This window comes from Typopeltis vanoorti, chromosome 12 (genome assembly GCF_054136105.1).
Source record: "Typopeltis vanoorti isolate ZY-2024b chromosome 12, IOZ_Tvanoo_1.0, whole genome shotgun sequence".
In the NCBI taxonomy this organism is placed as follows: Eukaryota; Metazoa; Arthropoda; class Arachnida; order Uropygi; family Thelyphonidae; genus Typopeltis; species Typopeltis vanoorti.
In genome coordinates this window covers 114,681,002-114,702,219 of record NC_143560.1, presented here as the reverse complement: position 1 = coordinate 114,702,219, position 21,218 = coordinate 114,681,002, and the positions used below count along the sequence as shown (strand labels likewise).

General features: G+C 39.0%; 1 protein-coding gene across 4 annotated transcripts in view; it reads right to left on the bottom strand.

Moving 5' to 3' along the window:
* Positions 1–21,218, bottom strand: part of LOC150101147 (uncharacterized) — a 916,082-nt gene that overhangs the window by 538,056 nt on the left and 356,808 nt on the right. For 3 of the 4 annotated variants that reach the window (XM_090401639.1, XM_090401641.1, XM_090401640.1), the window contains one exon: positions 7,709–7,897. The exons of the other annotated variant lie outside the window; for it this stretch is intronic. In XM_090401639.1, coding sequence (XP_090257765.1) covers positions 7,709–7,897 — 189 coding nt within the window. The remainder of the gene's footprint in view (positions 1–7,708; positions 7,898–21,218) is intronic. 4 annotated transcript variants of the gene reach the window in all.

Here is a 21,218-nt window from a genome sequence, read left to right as displayed (position 1 = left end):
ATCAATGTAGGGAGCATTTTTTACAACACTCACTAACTTATTCACTCTCCTCTGAACCCTCTCCACAACCTCCTCATCTCTAAGGAATCCAGGTGACCAGACTTGAGCACAGTAATCCAAATGGGGAAGTATCAATGCCTTAAAAAGGAGAAAAATAACCTCTTCAATAACCAGCTAATCCTATGTGCAATCTTGGACACCTTAGCAATGTGCCCTCTGAACTTCATCTCCCTATCCACCAACATCCCCAAGTCCCTAGCCTCATCAATCTCTTGGAGTACCATTCCATAAATGTGGTAAACAGCTGGTAATCTTTCATTCCCAAAATTCATAACTTTACACTTTTCCACATTGAATTGACATCCATTACCTTTTCCCCATTTTGCCAACTTATTTAAATCATCCTGCAACTTCTCAACATCAGCTTGATTTTTTATTGTGCTACTCAACTTTGCTGATGATGCAAAGTTGAGTAGCACAATAAATATCTCCCTTCCAGCCATTTCCTATATCATTAATGTACAAATTAAACAATAACAGCCTAAGCACAGAGCCCTGAGGCACACCACTGGTCACCTGCCTCATCCTGGACTCTTCTCCTCCATACACTACTTTCTGGTTTTTCTTCATGAGCCATTCTCTTATTTATATTACCAGTTTAGTATCCATCCCCTTCTGCTCTAATTTGCGCAAGAGTATTCCATGGGTATCCTTTCAAAAGCCTTAGCAAAATCCAGCACTATCACTCTGTAACCATTCCCCCTGTCCAACTCAGATGTTATTCTATTATAAAAAGTTAATAAATTGCTAAGCAAGATTGACCTTTAACAAAACCATGTTGGTCCCTATAGAGTATTATATTCTGATCCACTCATTCTTGAATTCTCTCCTTAACCAACTTTTCCAATAGTTTTACCACCACTCAAGAGATAGTGATTGGTCTGTAATTATCTACTGCAGTTTTATATCCACCTTTATGGTTTTAAGGACCATACCAGAGTTCAAACTTAAGTTAAATAACCAAGTAAGAGGCGTTCACAATTCCTTGCACATTCCCGCAACACCCGAGCTGATATTCCATCTAAATCTACATCAGTGTTTGCATTTAAATTCTGCAATATACTAGGTACCTCTGATTTATTAACTTCATTTCTCACATTTTATTCTCACAGTTATTGCTACAGGTACAGAGATATCCTCACTTGGGTGATAGACTTTTGAAAAGTGATCACTCAATAACTCGACTATTACATCTGAATTTGTCACTTCAATACCGTCAGCACCCACTAAGTTTATCCTTCCAAAGTCATTCCTCCTTTAACTTGCCACATAGCAGATTGGGTTTACCCTTGATCTCCTTGGCTAGTCTTCTCATAATCTGATTTAGCTTTTCTTACTATGCTAGTAACCTTCCTAGCTTGAGCCTTATACTGCTCATGAGTGTACCAATCGCCTTTCTCCTTGTAAGTTCTCCATAACATTTTTTTGCAGATCAAGCCTGGTACTACTACTCATCCATCCATCTAACAACTACCTTGTTTGTCTTCCTGACCAATGGAATACATTCTGATATTGCCTTCCTCAGATACACACTGATTTTATCTCATGTACTGCTAACATTCGCCCCCCTCCTGCAATATGTGCTGCCATGGGATGGCTGTAAGCTCACTCTGAAGCTTGTTATAATTACCTAACCTGTAATCCATATATAGCCCTTCTTAAGAGAGAAATCCACAAATTTTGCAACCTCCCAAGTCAACACCATGATCACTCTCACCAATTGGAGGTAATGAAGACACCTTACTTATGCATATGTCCTCTGAACCAATGACCAGGTCCAAAACTCTCACACCACATGTCCCTTCAGTTATGTGCTGTTTCAAGTAATTATCTCTTAGAAGATGTATGAATTCCATTTCCTTTTTGCCACGTGATATTTCCTCCTTCCAATTGATATCACCTAATTAAAATCCACCATAATAATCACTAACCCTGCACTCATTGCACTAATTTGCTGATGCATGAATTCAATATCACCCCCTGTACCCCCTGGCCTATAGCAGCAACCAACTGTATATTTGGTTCTGTTAGTCACTATTTCACACAAGACCGCCTAAAATGAACTATCATTCACATGTCTATCCTCTTGATATACTACTTTCTTTGGCTGCAACTCATCAGCAGTATACCCCTCCCCTCATTCTATCTTCTCTATCCTCCCTGAAAATACTGTACCCATCACATTCAATTCCAGTAACCACATCTTCTGCTGACAGCCAAGTTTCACTAATGCCTACAACGTTTGGTGAGATTGCACTGACTAATGCCAAAAATTCTTCCCTCTTATTTCAAATGCTTCTTTCATCAGTATACAAAAATTGCAGAGTCCCATTAGTTCTTGTACCAGCTTTAGAACTGATATACATGCCACTAATTTCAGTAGTCCCATGCCAATTTTTATCCACTCTATTCTGCAATTTATTCTGTGAATAAGGATCGACAAATATACATTCACTGCATAAGTTTCTCCCTCTTACACTCAACATTTTCAATTTTAGTTTCCCTGCCCAATTACTTCACTTGTTCAGAAAACAATAACTTCTTCAATCGCTTATGACCCTCCATGTTCAGGTGCAAACCGTTTCTTGCATACAGCTGTCTTTTGTCTTCAAACACACTCTAGACATCAACAATTTCCAGACCTTTTTTTTTGAACCTTCTTGCAATCGTATCATTCATTATCGTCACTTGTCTACTTAACTCATAACTGTCAAAAAGGAGGCAGCACACACACATTATCCTCCCTTTGACACTTTTCTTCTTCTTTGCAGGCATACCGCTCTCCATACCCTTAATCATAGAATCACCATACATTGTACCACTCATAAATTCATTGAAATCCAAACAAGCATCTCTCATGGCCTCATTTGCTAGGCCATTCTGCGTGACTCTCCTAGTTTCATTACTTTCCCTCAATTCTCTTTTACTTACTCCCTCACTTTCACGACATCTCATTTCTTCTAGACCTCTTGTTCTTTCATTCTGTTGACTCCCAATCACTCCCGTACTATTTATTACTTCATTGTTCATCAAAGACTCTCCCTTACTTAATCCTGTTCTAGTTACTTCAGCTAAAGTAATCTCCATAGTCCTAATTTCTCTATTCAACACATTTAACTCAGTTTTAATTTCCATAACCTCCTGCCAAAGCTCTTCCGCTAAGGTACTGACGTCTGCTTCCATTACCACTGCCTCCAGTCTATCCCAACACTTCATTCTTCTCATTTAGCCAAACAGTCCACAGATCATTCACATTCTTCGGATCATACATATAGCAGTTTCTGCAATGCATCCACTGCAAAATATCCAAGGCAGAGCCAGACTTTCTCGCATAGATGTCCTCTGAGCAGCTGACATACATCTCTTTTTGGACGCCATCATTAGACGCTGAAGTAGTGCAACAAACAGCAGCGAAAATGCAATATTAGAACAAAGTTTCAACAATAACACAACTGAAGAACACTTGCATCCAACTGAAGCACAACTGCAGCACAATTTGAGACAAAAAGCCACACTATGGGTTTAATTTAAAAACGTTTTTTCTAGCATAGCTCAAGACAACCGCCACGTTCACCAATGAAACTAGCATCACCACGTTATGGGAGAGATATAAGCAGATGGGTGGAGGGAAGATGCATGAAGAATATAAGACTCAGGCCAGGAGAGTATTAGTATGGTAAGGAAGGCAAAACTGGAATATGAGAAGAGATTTGCCCTGTAATTAAAAAAAAAATCCTAAGGAATTCTTTCCTATGTGGCCAGTAATAGGAGAAATTATTGTGGGAAAATGATACTGATAAATAAAAATTGGAACAGAGTGACTGATTCAAAGGACATAGTGAAGTTGTTTAAAGAACAATTTATTAAGTATTTCATTCTGGAGAAGTAGGTTTTAATACTAGAGGGATAGGGCAGGATGAGGTTTAGAAGTGCAAGAAGAGACTGTTTCAAATACTGAGTACTATGGATTCCAATAAAGCCATGGGACTGGATGGGATTTTGCTATAGGTTTTGAGGAAATGTGCTAAAGAACTGACAGCTCCATAAGCAATTTTTCAATAAAAGTCTGGCCATGGGAAAAGTGCCTAAGAAATCGAAGGCAGGTAAGATAGTACCATTGCCTGCACTTCGACAGGGTGTAGCATAGAGGCAGTCTGCCTCAAGGTGCAGCTTAATAAGGGTGCTCATTCAGCTATATTGCGATAGGTGCCTTCGCAAGTGCTGAAAGATGTTTATCCAAGCTTAAACTGATTAAAAATTATTTGTGAACAGCAATGACCCAAGAAAGATTGGTTGGTCTAGCAACTATATCGATAGAGGTGCACATAGCTTATAATCCTGTAGATTATCCCTGTAGAGCAATCATTTAATTAACATAATTATGTAATCGGTTTGCATTAATGTTTCTCTTGTAATAAAAACAAAATAGCAATTGGAGGTTTTCTTATATTTTTGTCTCTTATGATCCATCAGGGTCGATATTTGATTGTTTGCCTCAGGGCACGATCTAATCTGGCAACTGCCCTGACCATTGCATAAGTGGTAAGCAGACTGGAAATGTCAAACTAGAGACCAGTATGTATTTCATCAGTAGTTGTTAAGATTTTGGAGAAATTATTGAGCGATCATTTTACAGCATTGGGCATATGAGAGTAATATCATCTGTGAGAGACAGCATGGACTTGTGAAGGAGTGCTCTGGTTTTAGTAATTGATTGCGTTTTATAATACAGTGACAAAAGCAGTTGATGAAGGAAAAGCATATTCTGACATTTTTTTACTAATGCATTTAAAAGAGTATCACATGATAAGCTGATATTTAAGTTGAAGAACATAGGTTTAGATATCATGTTAGTGAACTGGATTTGGGATTAACTATCTGATAGGTATCATAGAGTTGTGTATGAGTGAGCAGTATCAAAGAAGCAGAAGGTTACGAGTGCAGTCCCACAGGGCTCACTACTGGAACCTGTATAGTTTAACCTTACAATATTAATGAACAGGGGGATATTCAGTTGTTTGCAGATGATGTGAAAGTGGGTAGAGTTATTTGTAATACTACAGATGTGGTAACCCTGCATTTGAATAAACTGGACAGATAGACAAATTATTGGGGATGATGCAGTTTCATTCAGCCAAATGTAATAAAGCTCGAATTTTGGAATACATCGATGAAAGGCTGACAGGAATACATCGATGACAGCTCGAATATTTTGGAATACATCGATGACAGGGCTCACTACTGGAACATGTATAGTTTAACCTTACAATATCAATGAACAGGGGGATATTCAGTTGTTTGCAGATGATGTGAAAGTGGGTAGAGTTATTTGTAATACTACAGATGTGGTAACCCTGCATTTGAATAAACTGGACAGATAGACAAATTATTGGGGATGATGCAGTTTCATTCAACCAAACGAATAAAGCTCGAATTTTGGAATACATTGATGAGAGGCTGCATACTCTTTTGGAGGTACTCTACTGGAGGATGTGAGGGAGACAAGGGATCTTGAAATGATGATTGACAGAAACCTGAAATTCGGGGAATATGTTGCAAAGGTGGCAAAAGTAACCCAGAGGTTAGCTGCAATACTGAGAAGGATGCTGAACTGCAGATACAAAAAGAGTTGTCATTCTGTTATATAAAGCCCTGATCAGACCACACCTTAATTAATGTGTTCAAATTTGGTCCCCAAGATTTGAATGGGATAAACTGACCATGGAAAGACTGCAGATGTGGATAACAAAGATGATATCAGGACTGTACAATGGTAGTTATGAAGATAAGCTGAGTGAATGTGGAATGTAGTTTGGTAGATAAAAGAAGGAAATGTGATATGATTGAAACTTTTAAACTGTTGAGAGGCAGTTACAGGGTTTGACACTGGAGTTCTTTCATTGTGGAAAAGGGGAAAGAATCATGGAAAAGGGACCATCCCTGGAAGTTACATAAGGAAGTTGTGAGAAAGAGGATAAGGGATGGTTTCTTTGCGTGGAGGGTGGTTGAACCATAGAATTTATTGCCCTGATAAGAGTCATGAGAGCATAAACAGTCAATGGGTTCAGGATGTCATACGATACACTTTGTGCTTTCTAGGGAGTGCCTCTCATGATGTATCTGTTGATTCCATGGAGGCTTGAATCATAATCATCATCATCATAATAATAATCATCTTTTTTATTTGCCAAACAATAAAAGAACACTGCAGAATTTTGGTAAGTGAAATCTGAGTGGCTGCATAAATTTCCTCTCCATGTGAAATTCTCTCCTTACTATCTATGTCCTCACAGTTGAAGTCACCATAATAATTACTTAACCTAAACTAACTTGCCAATGTATTACAATTTATATTATTCTCTATGCTGCCCTGAACCTACAGTGGCAGCTGAATATATATTTTGTCCTATTGGTCTCTATCTCTCACCAAATATAACTTCAGATGATCTGCCTTTCGTAATCTGCTTTGCTCATGAATTTATGTTCTTGATGGTTGCAATTCTTTTGTTATCATCAGGAATACCCTATTATGTTTTCTCTCTCTCTCTCTCTCTCTTTCTTTCTTTCTCTCCCCCATTTTCTATATATATATTCCCCCAGAGAATACAATACTCTAATAGTCTATAACGGAAACTAAATCCACCTCCTTGTCTTCTGTCAGCCAAGTATCACTTAACCCTACAATTTTTTTGGTTAACTTAAACAAAACCTCCTTACCCTTTCCCTATATACATGAATCGCAATAAACTCCTTAGTTTTACAAGTTACATTTGCATCTTTTGTTACTCTAATCAAATCAGATCTCAGAAATTGCAGGCCTGGTTGGCCGAGTGGTTAGGATATTTGCTCTCCAGCCAAAAGGCTATGGGTTCGAATCGCACTGTGAGCATGGATTTTTGTGATTGTCTGTGAAAATACTAGTGGTGATGGTGAACAGTAGATGGCATTGGTGTAGATGATGGTAGTTGCGGTTCGCTGTAGTTGGTGAAGTGAATGGTGAAGACAGAGAATTGTAGAGTGGGTGCCCTCTCTCAATGAGTCTTTGGACTCCTGGGAGAAGCTAATAATAATAATAATAATAATAAAATAAATAAATAAAAAATCGAATTCAGAATATTTATAATCTACATTCTCACTCATCCAGCATCCCTGTTTCCTATCTAAAAGCTCTAATAAATTGTTTCAATGAATGACACTTTCTCCATAATATTAACACCAAATCTATTTAAGTGCACGCCATCAGTCATAATAATCTTTTTAAAACTATCAAATTCACTTCAAATCTAAAAACTGCACACTATTTCTCTAGTATAACTTCTGCACTGACTCATTCATAATCATAAGCCCTTCTTCTCATGTCTTTTCTATAACCTCATAGGAACATATGCAAAATTTTGACTCTCTCACTCATCATATATGCTTTTCCAGTGATTCTTTCATACTCTTATTTCATATTCTCTCTTTCTCTCATCCCATACAAATCACCTGTCAAATTATTCACATCTGTCAAAAAACTGGTCTGGTTTTGATATAAACATACATTTTATACAGCAAAACAAAACTATATAAGTACATCCCGTACATCAAGTACAGGATGTACTTACATAGTTTAATTATACTTATATGTACTTAATATGATTAATCATACCATCTTCAGCTGTATAATGTTCAGCAACTGTAGGAGCAGGAGCAAAGAAAATAAAATCAAATGACTTTCCAAGTCTGTGAATGCCATTTAGAGTTGGAGTAATTGTCACCTTTTGTGATGTGGCAGGAAAAGGAATTCCACAAACATGAAGATGACTGGTCTTCATAGAGTGATGTTTGTGTTTCCAGTCTAAGAAAAAGATATGCAATATTTCAATAAATAACAAAAACTGTTAGTTTTTTTTCCCATGTAATACAGTCAAATATTGTTTAGTATAGCAAAGAAATAAGCAGATTTTAAATGAAGTATTAGCTTTTACTTGAATAAAGAATAGTGAGTGCATTATTATTATTATTACAGTGCAGTAGAAATGCCAAATAATGATACTGAAAACCCCCTTAATGTTATCAGTAAGCCCTTAATCTATTATTATTATTATTCGTGACACCTCCAAGGAGTCCGAAGACTCATCACTGGAGGACACCTATTATGCAACTCTCCGTCTCCACCACCACACCGAACCTCTACCACTAATCAACAACATCAGCACCATCTACTGCCCACCACCACAGCTGGTATTTTTTGTCTGTAAATTGCATGTGTTCTTAAAGGCCGATTTGTCTGTATGCGGGATGAAAAACCCGAGTTTCTGGGAGGTAAAACCCTGCTACCTGTGTATGAGATCGGCTAACTCACCTTCGATTGAAAAAGTCCATATAAAGATTCCTCCTGTCATGACGAAAATCGAACTTAGTCCTTTTCCAATCGAAGGGCACAACGGCGTCGTTCTTCCAATTGTGCTACGGAGGCAACTGGTATTAATCTAGTATTTTTTAATACTACATGTAGATGATGGAAAAAAGAAAACAGAATCTCATTGTTGCATATACATATACATATTTAACTAAAATGTTCATTAATTCCTGTTGTATGTTGATATGCTGGGGAGAAAATAATATTTAATAATCAAAACTAGTGTTGGCATCATAACACAAGTGCAGGAAAGTATAAAACTTGATTCACAACATTCACGAATGAACCAGCCAATGCAAACATGCAATAATGCTATGCATTAAGGGAAGGGCCACTACCCAGACCGGTTTTGACCTTTATTGAGGTCTCGTCAGTGGGAGCCAGACCCAGACGTGGTAATACCAAGGTGGAAGCAATGAAGAAGTCACATTTACCTCTACGAGTTACGAAAAGGTGTCTCACCTTATTATTAAATTACTCTGGATTTAGAGGAAGATGTTGGAAGTTTTTTTCCCACTTGGTTAGACTATAATAAATTTAGTTTAATCCTTTATCCAAGTGTAAGCAAACAAAGTGTGTCGCTGAAGTATCTTCAGGACTGAGGCAACTCGTGGTAAAGGTGGGCCAAGCTCTCATCACTTCTTATCTTAGTATCTCCCATAATGCGAAGCACATCACCTTGCAGACATGTATAATGCTACGCATTAAGAGAAGGGCCACTAACCAGACCACGTTTCGACCATTATTGAGGTCTCATGAGTGGTAGTCAGACCCAGTTTAATCCTTTATCCAAGCTTACACTTGGATAAAGGATTAAACTAAATTTATTATAGTCTAACCAAGTGGGAAAAAAAAACTTTCGACATCTTCCTCTAAATCCAGAGTAATTTAATAATAAGGTGAGACACCTTTTGGCAACTCGTATAGGTAAACATGACTTCTCCATTGCTTCCGCCTTGGTATCACCACCTCTGGGTCTGGCTCCCGCTGATGAGACCTCAATAAAGGTCAAAATCTGTCTGGGTAGTACCCTTCCCTTAATGCATAGCATTATACATGTCTGCAAAGAGATGTGCTTTGCATTAGATACTAAGATAAGGAGTGATGACAGCTTGGTCCACCTTTACCACGAGCTGCGTTAGTCCTGAAGACACTTCAGGTGCAAACTTTGTTTGCTTACACTTGGATAAAGGATTAAACTAAATTTATTATAATCTAACCAAGTGGAAAAAAAAACTTTCAATGTCTTCCTCTAAATCCAGACTAATTTAATAATAAAGTGAGACACTTTTGGCAACTCGTATAGGTAAATATGACTTCTCCATTGCTTCCACCTTGGTATTTCACCACCTCTGGTGAAATACCAAGGTCTGGCTGCTATTGATGCTTTTGGATTGCGAGAGGGTTTTTGCATTTGATTTACTAATTTACTTGTTATATTTGTGATTTTGCTTAATAATATTTATTAACGTTGTTATATTGTGTTTGTTTTTTGCTTGTTATTACTAACTACTAACTTGCTGGTAACGCTTTATACCTCTAAGGGATTAGAGTCTCTAGACTCTTAATTTCTTTTTATTCTATTTTCAGAGTGCAGAGTTCAGTAACACGAGTAAGACGATCCCCCCCCCCCCTGGACCTTTGGAGTGGAGATCCCAAGTATGAGGATCCCAGAGTGCTTTTGAAAACACCCAAGGAGCTAATAGGGGTTAATAATATCTACTCCTTCAACCCCTACAGAGGAGGACAATATTTAATTGTAGGCAAGAACGTCGCATCAAGAGATAAACTTTTAGAGGGTTTCCATGTCCAGGGGAAGCAGATAACCCCCACCATGGTAAGTTCACAATTGAGGATAGAACGCTTCCACATGGAGTACTTAGAAGCTGGAGATGACATTCATCCAGACATTCAGCAAATGGAGGAAAGTGAGCAATATTAAAAAGAGTGTCTCCAAACCCTGCTTGGTACTCCAGAGAAGAAACTTTTACTATGGACGTGCAACAACCAGTGCTCAACATCAGCACATCGCGTGTCATGGTAAGTTACCCTGGAGTGCAGAGACAGTGTTTGCGGTGCAGCTCGGTGGAACATCTGGGCATTGATTGCCCCTGAGCAAAGTGTTTCAACTGCGTTGGTGTGGGTTACATTTCCATCCAGTGCCCATACCCCCTGCCGAAAGTGCTTCAGCACGGAACATAAAATAACATCATGTACTCTGCACACATTTGCAGAGCGTGGCAGGGGTGCCTATTGAACCACTTAGCCCACAACCTGCAACAGACACCACAGAATTTCCAGAACTTGCTAACACTAGCAGGGAGAAAACATTTGCCCAGAGAGTCTTCAGTAAAAAAAAGCATCCTGCAGCAACAACAGCAGAAGAAACCGTTTCCCCCCAGCAACAACATCCGCTGAGGAAACAGTATCCCCCTCAGCTACTCCCACTTTACCACCACCAACAACTGAGGGTACAGATGAAGACAAGGTTAGCATTCCACCAGCTACCACCACCTCAACAACATCAGAGGAGGCTTCATCTGTCTATGCTCCCAAGACCTCCCCTGCAGTAGCCAGCATTCCCCTGCACAAGAAATGAAGATGGAGGAGGGAGGCAACAACAACTTCCAACCCCAAAGGAACCGCCTAAGAAAAGGAAGGAGGAGGAGGCTTCTCCAAAAAAAGAAAAAATGCACAGAAGCCACTCTAGGAGAAGCACAGACACAATATCCGAGTCCAAAATGGAGGTGGAAGCCCCTCCCCAACAAAAAGAAAGTGTTAACTCTAAAATAAACAAATACATTGACTTCCAGTTTAATGGATATGACCACAAAACATCTGGCAATAAGATCATGAGCTTCATAACAAAAACTAGTCGACACGAGTTCGAGGTCCTCTCGAGCTCGTGTACAAAACTGGAAGTCAGTTTGCAGGGGGCTGGATATTCCGCCTCTCCTGAACAGATCCAATCCTTAATTCGGCTGCAAATTAAGGACTTAGGCCGAGTATAACATTGTGAAGCCTCATAATGCTGCCATCCCTCTTCTGTGTTGCCTCACTCAACATCAGAAGGCTCCATTCACCATCTAAACAGGAGGTGATGTGGAAACCAATGCTAGCTTTTAAAATCTGGCTCTTGTTCCTGCAAGAAACACACTTTTTCCACTACAGGGATATGCAGGAACTGAGCCAAAAGTACCACTTAACATCGTTCTGAAGCTTCAGCGATAAACACAGTGCTGGGGTAGGGTTACTTATGCTAGCCCCCCCCCCCTTCCTTGGAGCCTTCCATAACATCCAGAGGGATGCAGCAGATGGCGAGAGTTCTCGCCATCGACTGGAAGTACCGGGGCTGTACCACAAGGTTCATCAACATCTACACCCCAGTAGATCCACCATCAAGATCAACATTCTTCCAGACTACTTTATACCTATTTGTATGGCACCCATCATGTCGTCCTGATGGGGGACTTTAACTGCGTGGCGGTCCCAGCCTATGAAGAAATAGGGGGAAGTTCCAACTTAGGCACTACTGGCTACATGCAACTGGAAATTCACCTCAGAAATCTTCAGCTTACAGACATCTGGAGGGCTCACAACCCCTACTGTCAGGATTACACGTGGACAAGCCGAGGAATCAGCACAAGGCTCGACTGCTTCTATCTGTCACCATCCCTTATTTCCAAAGTCGAGGCAATAAGGCATGTTAACATCCGTTCTTCCATCTTGAACCATAAATTAGTTGTGCTCATGCACCAACATCTAGAAACAATAGAAACTGGTCTGGGTCCCTGGAAGTTACCACCAGACTTCCCATCCCTGTTCTCGGCCAAGGTTCATCAACTGTGCTCCATCTGGAGCATTGTTGGCTGGGACTGGGACACATGGGCACAACTTAAAAAAAAACTCCATTGAAGAGCATATGACCAAATGGGGCCAAAAACGTGCCTTCCATCGAAGATCTCAGCTCCATGATCTCTACAAGGAGCGAAGCTGGTTCGTGGCCAGCCAAGGCTTTCCATGTCACAATGTCATCCATGACATTAATATCGACATCGAAATGGAGAGACAGAAACAGGTAAAAGAACATGCAGATCAGACTCCACCCTGTACTCGGAAGACAAGCAATCAGCTGCTTTCTACAACAGGCACTACGTCAATTTTCGACAGGAGCGAACCATCACCACCATCAGTGAAGGCAGGTGACATCCTGACATCCTGAACGCCTTCTGCAGGTACTACAGTCAACTCTATCGAGACAACAGGAGTAATCCTCCCTAGGATTACTCCTGTTGGAACATTGACCCCTTCCCCATGCACATCCAAGCAGGGTTGGATGCACCAATTAGACCGGCCAAAGTAATATCAGCCCTCAAACAATGCCAGACGAAGAAAACGGTGGGGTCAGAAGGACTAGGCAAAGAACTCTATCGTGAAGCCTGGGATTTCATCCTTCCAATTCTCGTGGCACTCTACAACAACTTCCTTAACACCGGAAACATGCCGCGAGAATTCCTGGAATGCTATACCGTCTTCAACCAAAACTCCAACAGGGAACCAGCCAGCATCAAAAATTGGAGACCCATCAGTCTGTCAAACACAGATTACAAGATCCTTGCCCGCGTTCTAATTGACAGACTGAAGATCGGGATGAAGTATGTCATCAAAAGCACACAGGTGTATGGTGTTCAATTGAACACCCTCTTTATACAGTCTCCAAGGATGACCTCTGGTTCTCTCCCTGATCTCCCACTATACTCTGTGGAACTTCTCCACCACTGATCCTATAATAACCCCTTCCCAACTTGTAGGTCTCTATCATATCTTCCCTCTTCCTCCTGTCCACCAGACTCTGCAAATTTCATCTTCTCAATCTTTCCTCATACTCGACATTCCAGAGGTCAGAAACTACCTTCGTCAGTCGCCTTTGGACCCTTTCCAACATCTCTTAATCCTTCTGAAAACCCGGTAACCAAATCTGGGCACATTTGTCCACGTGTGGCCTAATCAAAGCCTTATACAATGGAACAAGAACCTATCTACTTCTACACGTCAGTGTCCACCGCATTATTCCCAGAAGCCTTTGTGTTGTCTTCACAAATTTGGCGATATGTCCCCTAAATTTTAGATCCTTATTCACCATCACCCACAGATCTCTTATTTCCTCTACCTCCAACAATATATTTTCACCAAGTATAAATTCTGCATCCCATCTTTGTTTTCCAAATTTTAAAACCTTGCATTTTGCAACATTGAACTTACATCCCCATTTCCATGCCCAATCACTCAAATTATTCAAGTCTTCTTGCAAGACAACAACATCTTCACTACTCTTTACGGTTCATCCAACTTCGCATCATCTGCAAACAACTGAATATCTCCATGCAAATCTTTACCAATATTATTAAGATACAAGTTAAACAGTAATGGCCCTAAAACAGACCCCTGATACACTCCACTAGTGACTTTCCTTTTCCTGGATATCGCACCTCATACACAACTTGTTGATACCTATCAGATAGCCAGCCTCCAATCCAATGCACTAATCTAATATCCACCCCATCAACTCTAGTTTGACTGTCAACTTATCATGAGATACACTATCAAAAGCCTTTGCGAAATATAAGTATATTACTGTGTATCCTTCTCCTCTGTCTAAGGAAGCAGTCACTTTATTGTAATAAGTAAGTAGATTGCTAAAACATGACCTCCCTTTAGTAAATCCATGCTGTCCATCAAAGATAATACCATTGTTGTCAACCCAACTCTGGATTTTAGTTCTCACAAGCTTCTCCAACAACATAACCACAACACTTGACACACAGATAGGTCTATAGTTTGATGCTTGAGTTTGATCACATCCTTTAGAAGTGGTACAATCTTGCCCTCCTTCCACTCTTTAGGGACTTGACCGAGTGCAAGACTTGTATTAAAAAAATATGTCAAGGCAGGTGTCAACTCTTTGGCACATTCCTTCAGAATACACAGTGATATATTATCAAGTCCCACAGCCTTATTTACATCTAGTTTAGTCAACTTCCCAAACACCTCTTGCTCACTTACAGTCAGTCTCTCCTCCCCATCATCAACTGCTCTTAATCTCTCCATGATGTCACATTCACAAGATTGAAAGATCTTTATGAACTGCTCATTAAGTATCTCCACCACACATCCTGCAACAGCTGTCTTTATACCATTTTCTCCAAATAATGTCATTCTTCCATAATCATTCTTTCTTTTGCTGGCTATATATTGAAAGAACTCCTTAGGAATATTTTTGGCTTCATTTGCTAACTGACGCCCATACCTCTCTTTAGCTACCCTCACCAACCAAGTCACCTGCCTTACCTGGTCTTTGTAGTCCTCATGGAATTGGTTATTCCCAATGCTATTAAGCTGCCTCCATAATGGCCTTTTTCTCGGTATTGCATGCTTAATCTCTTTATTCAACCATTTCACAACTACCTTATTTAACCTTCTCACCCTTGGAATACATTTAGACATGAAGCATCGAATGAGGAGTTAGCTGAAAATCTCCCAAGCTGCATTGATCTCTTTTCCAGCTAACTCCTCATTCGATGCTACACCCGCAAGTTTTTTTCTCAACTCTTCATAATCACCCCCCCCCCTTGTAGTTCCACATATACCCTTTTCTCACAGTTGTCCTCACACTGCTGGCAACCACCCAGGTAATCACCTCATGGTCACTCTCACCAATTGGTGGATGATTTGATACCTCATTTATAATTACATCCTCTGAGGAGATGACCAAATCCAAGACCCTTAATCCTCGTATTCCCTCTGTTACATACTGTCTGAGGTAGTTATCCCTCAAAAACTCAATAAACTCATTTTCTTTACTTCCAGTTGCTATCTCCTATATTCCCATGATTTCTCAAATATCTGTCGTAAAGTGAAAATCTGATCCTGACAGCCTCTATTTGGCCTGAATCCAGCTTGTTCTTCACCAAGCTGCTCTTCCACAATCCTTCTCAACCGTTTCTCAAGTATACTGGCATATATCTTACCAGGAACACTCAGTAATGAAATACCTCTATAATTCTCACATGCAGTTTTATTTCCCTTTTTATATATTGGTACTATGAGAGCTCTATTCCAATCATCTGGAATTCAATCTTCTAACCAAGCTTTCTGAACTATGCAGTGCAGCCACTGTAAGACTTTTATACCTCCATATTTGAGAATTTCTGGTTGAATATCACCTATTCCTGCTGCCTTTTCACATTTCAGGCTTTTGATGGTGGCTTTTTCTACTTCAAGTATGGATATGTATTCCTGGCTGCATGCCTGGTCAGTGTTTTTTTAGCACTGTGCTGTCATCACTGCTTGTTTCATTTAGAAATTTTTCAATGTAATTAACTCCATACTTCAAGGATATCTTTTTCTCCTGTTTCCATGTCACCTTTATCATCGCTAATTCCTTTAACAGCGCTCTTTCCTCCATTTTTCAGCTTCTTCAACAACCTCCAGAATATCTTGCCATCTTCTTGATATTTATTTTCTATGTTCTTGTCAAAGTCCTCCCATGACTTTTATTTAGACAGTTTTACACAGTGTTTAACTTTCTTACATTTGTCTCTGTATTCTCTAAGAACACAACCTGACTTATTTGCCAGGAGCTTTTGATATGCTTTCTTCTTTTCCTTCACGGCTTCTTTAACTTCCTGTGTCCACCATGGAGTTCTGAGTTTTCTATCCTTGCAGGCAACCTCACCACATGACTCTCTGGCTGAATCAATCAGTGTTTTCTTAAGGGCTTGTCACTGAATCTCTAAGGTTTGGTTCCTGTTCTCAAACTCTTTTATTTTTTCTTGAATAATATTTGTGTATTTTAGTCTACAGTTCACATCTGAGAGGTGCTCAACTTTTATTCACTTTAAAACTTTTTTACCTGTTCTTCTTTTCAATATGAAATTCAATTTTATCCAGCTCAAGACTAAATGGTGATCACTTCCAATTTCAAATCCCCTGTACACTCTGGTGTCTTGCACCAGTGGGAACACATCACTGTCAACAATAACATAGTCAATGAAACTTTTCTTATTCATTGCCTCTTCTCTCCATGTGAATTTGTGCACATTTTTATGTTGGAACATGTGTTAGTAATAACCAGTCCATGTCCTGAGCAGAAATCCAACAGGTATTTGCCATTATTATCAGCTTTGCTCTTTTCTCCAAATTTTCCCATAATATTTTTGTATGTCTCACAATCATTTCCTACTCTCTGCTATTTAGATCCCCAACAAGGACCAACTTTTCCTTTTTCATTGTGGCAGTTGCTTTCTCTAAAGCCTCAAAAAATTCCCCCACTTCTACCTTAGTAGAACCTTCTGTGGGACAATAGGCACAAATAAGTCTCATTGTCCAGCTCCCCATTCTTATATTTATGCATATCACTCTACTTGTTTAGCCTCATATTTAGTGAATCTTATGGCTACTCCTTCTTTTCCTTGATTGTCATTACTTGAATATAACATTTTCTATTTATTGCACAGAAAGATCTCACCAGTTTTTGCCTTTTTTGTTTCAGCCACTCCTATTATGTCGATCTGGTACTTATCCAATTCCTCAGCTAGCTCCATTTCTTTGCTATTCAGGCTTCTTATGCTGATAGTACCAATCTTGAACACTGATGATGATGAGTTGGGATGGGTTTTAGGATTTGTTCCAGTATCTGACTTTTTGCTGTTTGCCCTGGTTCCCTGGTAAAAACAACGGGGGCCTTGTTTAACTTATCGACGTCACAGCTGGCATGAAATTTTGTCATGTCGTACCATCATTTGAAATTTTTGTTTAAGCCAATAAGAATACAATTTGATCGGCTAAATCCCAAATTGCCAGCCCATCCTCGTTCGTTCAGTATCCAGGTAGATACCTAGCAGGGTACACCCCGAGAAGGTGAGGACTGGACATTAGGTCAGAAGCCCTGATCGGTTCTCCACATTCCTTTGACGCTATGTAGAGGCCTCCTCTCAGGGGTGAATTCTTTACCTTCGTCAGTTTCACTGTCTTTCGTTTTATTTCTGTTTCTTTCAAGTACACCATCTATCTTTTCAGTCAATTTTGCATTCTTTGTATCGTGGTCAAACAACTGTTTCATTAAATCTTGCATTCTGACGATTTCACTCTCTGTCTCGCTACCTCTCCTTTGGCTGCACTTCACTTTCTTTTCCTCATTCATACTTCCTTTCACTCCCTTATCACTAACTTTCGCTTGTTGCAGTTTTAATATTAATAAGTGTAAGGTGCTGTATTTTGGAATGCAGAAATATAAGGCTCTGTACTGTATCAACAGTGAGGTACTGTAGAAAGTGATAACAAATTGTTGACAGTAGACAGAATTTTAGAGGGCATATTGCAAATGTTGCAAAGACTGTACATTGTAGTGCTGCTGTGATAAGAAGTACTCTAACATATAGGGATAAGGAAGTAGTTGTGCCACTGTAAAGCACTGGTCAGATTTGGATTACTGTGGTCAGATTTGATCACCTGGTTTTCAATGTGATATGGAAACATTGGGCAGGGTCCAGAGATGAGTGACTAAGACAATATCAGAACTTTGAAATGCTAGTTATGGAGAGAGAGGTTGAAGAAATGTGGATTACAGAGTTTAGTGGATAGGATGAAAAGAGGTGATATATTAGAGACATTTACATTAGTGCGAGGATTTTAGCGGATTAATACTGAGGGAATTATAAAAAGAGTAGAAGCCGAGAGAGGGAGAACCAGAGGTCATCCTTGGAAGTTATGTAAGAGTGTGGTGAAGAGAGATATGAATGGAGCGCATTACCAGAATATTATTATTATTACGTGACACCTCCAGGGAGTCCAAGGACTCATCGAGGGAGTGAGCCTATTCTACAACTCTGTCTCCACCACTCAATCCACCAACACCATCTACCATCCACCACTAATATTTCCACTGACAATCGCAAACATGCATGCTCACAGTGGGATTCGAACCCACAGCCTTTTGGCTGGAGAGCGGATACCTTAGCCACTCTGCCAACCAGGCGAAGTTAGTTAATGCAATGAGTGTTAAGGATTTCAAGATTCAGTATGATAAATATGTTGTCAGTTGAATGATCCTCCACACAATGAGTGGGAGGGAGGGCATAATAATAACAATGTCTTTTTTTTTTTTTTTTTTTTTTATTGTTCTTTCAAATATTTACATATGTACAATGATCATCTATTCAGTATATTATTTTACAAGGTTCAGTACTTTGTGCTACATATAATGAGATTTAAATAGTAATGATGATAACAGTTTTTTTTTTATATAGCAATCATAATAATAATTTACACTTATATTGTTCAGAGTTACATAAGTTGTATAATATTACATGTTGTGGTTTACTATTTTTTTTTTTTTCAAGTTTGAAAAGGTGTGATTATACAACAGTTTTTACACATATGCAATCTGAATATTATGTGTCCTTATTTTCACAAACATACGGTGTAAACTCATGATTTACTTTTAAAATAATTTTTTTTTTTTTACATTGCATACATTTGTTACAGTTATTATATACATTACATACATTTGTTACAATTATTATATACATTACATTCATTTGTTTACATATGATACATTACTTACATTTGTTTACATGTGATATTTACATTACGTACATTGGTTTACATATAATACATACATTGGTTTTCTTGTGATACGTACATTACATGCATTTGGTTACATATGATACATCTTGGATGAGAACTAATTTTTTTTTCCTTTCATCCTCGAAGCTTAAATGTAAGCTTATCTGAGGATGACATCAGTTGGTTATTATGTATTGTTTTTTTTTTTTTTTTTGCTGTGTTAGGATGCTACGGAATCTATGATTGAGAAATTCGCCACGCACGCACACACACACAATAAATTGGAATGTACTGATGCGTCGCTGAACTGGAAGCCTGAGCGAATATATTGTGTTTCATTAGGTTTGTATGGCATTTTGGGTGCGTGTTACTTGTTCACCTTAGAGCTGTTTTCAAGCTATTGTAGTTTGTAAGGTTTCTGTATTCAAAAGGTAATTTGTTTATCATGTCTGGGATGCAGAAGTTTCGCGTGGCCTTTCCGTAGTGATTATTGTATTTATATGTGATATAATTAGTAGTCTGAGGTCTTGTTATACGGTATGTATTTCTAACTGTCCTGTAGTTGGCATCAAAATAATGTTTTAGCAAGGCTGCACAGTGACATAAATGTTTTGCTGTCAGTATTTTGTGTTCTGCCATTGCAATGTTTATAAGGTCGTGATTTTCTCTTTGTTCCCAAAAGATCAGTTTTGTCATTTTGTACTGTAGCGACATTACTCTATTTAATTTGTAGGGTGCACAGAAAGCATACGTTGTTATCGCGTATCTTAGTATATTTTGGCATAGTGCTTTGTATATTAGTGTTTTTAGGCGTATGGGAACTATGTCTTTTAATCTGTAGAGTTTGCCACTAATTGTTCGGAGTTTGTTGTGTAGATGTTTTATATGGCTATTCCAGTTCATATCTACATCGAGGTAAATTCCAAGGTATCGTATTGTTTCAACCTGAGTGATTGTAGTGGTTTTGCTTTACTGTGTGTTTTTTGTGTTGGAAAGTGGATGTTGGATGGTTATATATTTGTTATCAACTGGTCGAGTCAGTGGATTTCTGAATATCATTAATTTTGTCTTTTCCGAGTTTAAGTGTATGGAGTTTTTCGTGAGCCAGTCTGTGATCAGATTTATATCATGTTGCATATTTGTTTGGGCTATGCTTGCGTTATTATGGATGGATATTATTGCTGAATCGTCTGCGTACTGGAATATCTTACCTTTGAGTGGTAAATGATTAATATCGTGCGTGTAAATGTTGAATAGAGTTGGGGAGAGTACAGTTCCCTGTGGCACTCCACAGGTTACTGGTAGCTCTCTGCTTCGGTTTGATCCGATACGTGTGATATGTTTTCTATTTTGGAGGTAGTTTGTAAACCACCTGTGAAGAGGCCCGTCTATTCCAACATGCCTCAGCTTTTCTAACAAGGTTTGATGTGTAAGTGTATCGAATGCTTTGGTTAGATCTATAAAGACTACCATGGCTATTTTGTTTTTGTCTAAGGCGGTATTAATTACGTCTGTAAAGTCTTCCAAGAGAGATGTTGTTCCCTTATTTTTCTGAAAACCATATTGTGTTTTGGGGATAATATTAAAGATCTCAGTGTATGCTGTGAGTTTCTTCAGTATGATCCGCTCCATAATTTGATTGATAATTGGTAATGTTGCTATGGGTCTGTAATTGCTGATTAAATTTCTTTTTCCTTGTTTGTATATGGGTGTAATTATGGCGGTCTTTAGCATACTTGGTATCTGTCCTGTTTTAAATATTTTATTTATTAGTTTTAGTAGGATAGGACTTAAACTAGTTGCATGTTGCTTTATATCTTTAGGTCTGATACCATCTATTCCTGGGCCTTTGTTTGGTTTGATTTGATATATTGCTGAGAGGAGTTCTGCTTCTTTTATGGTTGGGAACCACAATGTCTGTTTTGATCGCGGTCCAAGTGGAGGGTCTCGTTTTGTGAATGGGGGAATATTTCTGTGAAGTTCTTGGATAGAGTCTGCAAAGTATTGGTTAAAGTCATGTGCTAGTTGTTGGATAGGTTTTGTGTCTTTCATGAAGCTGTGTTTTATGGTTTCGGAGGCAGTGGTGTTGGGAACAGAATCTAGCATCTCATTAATCAGATGCCAGGTTTGT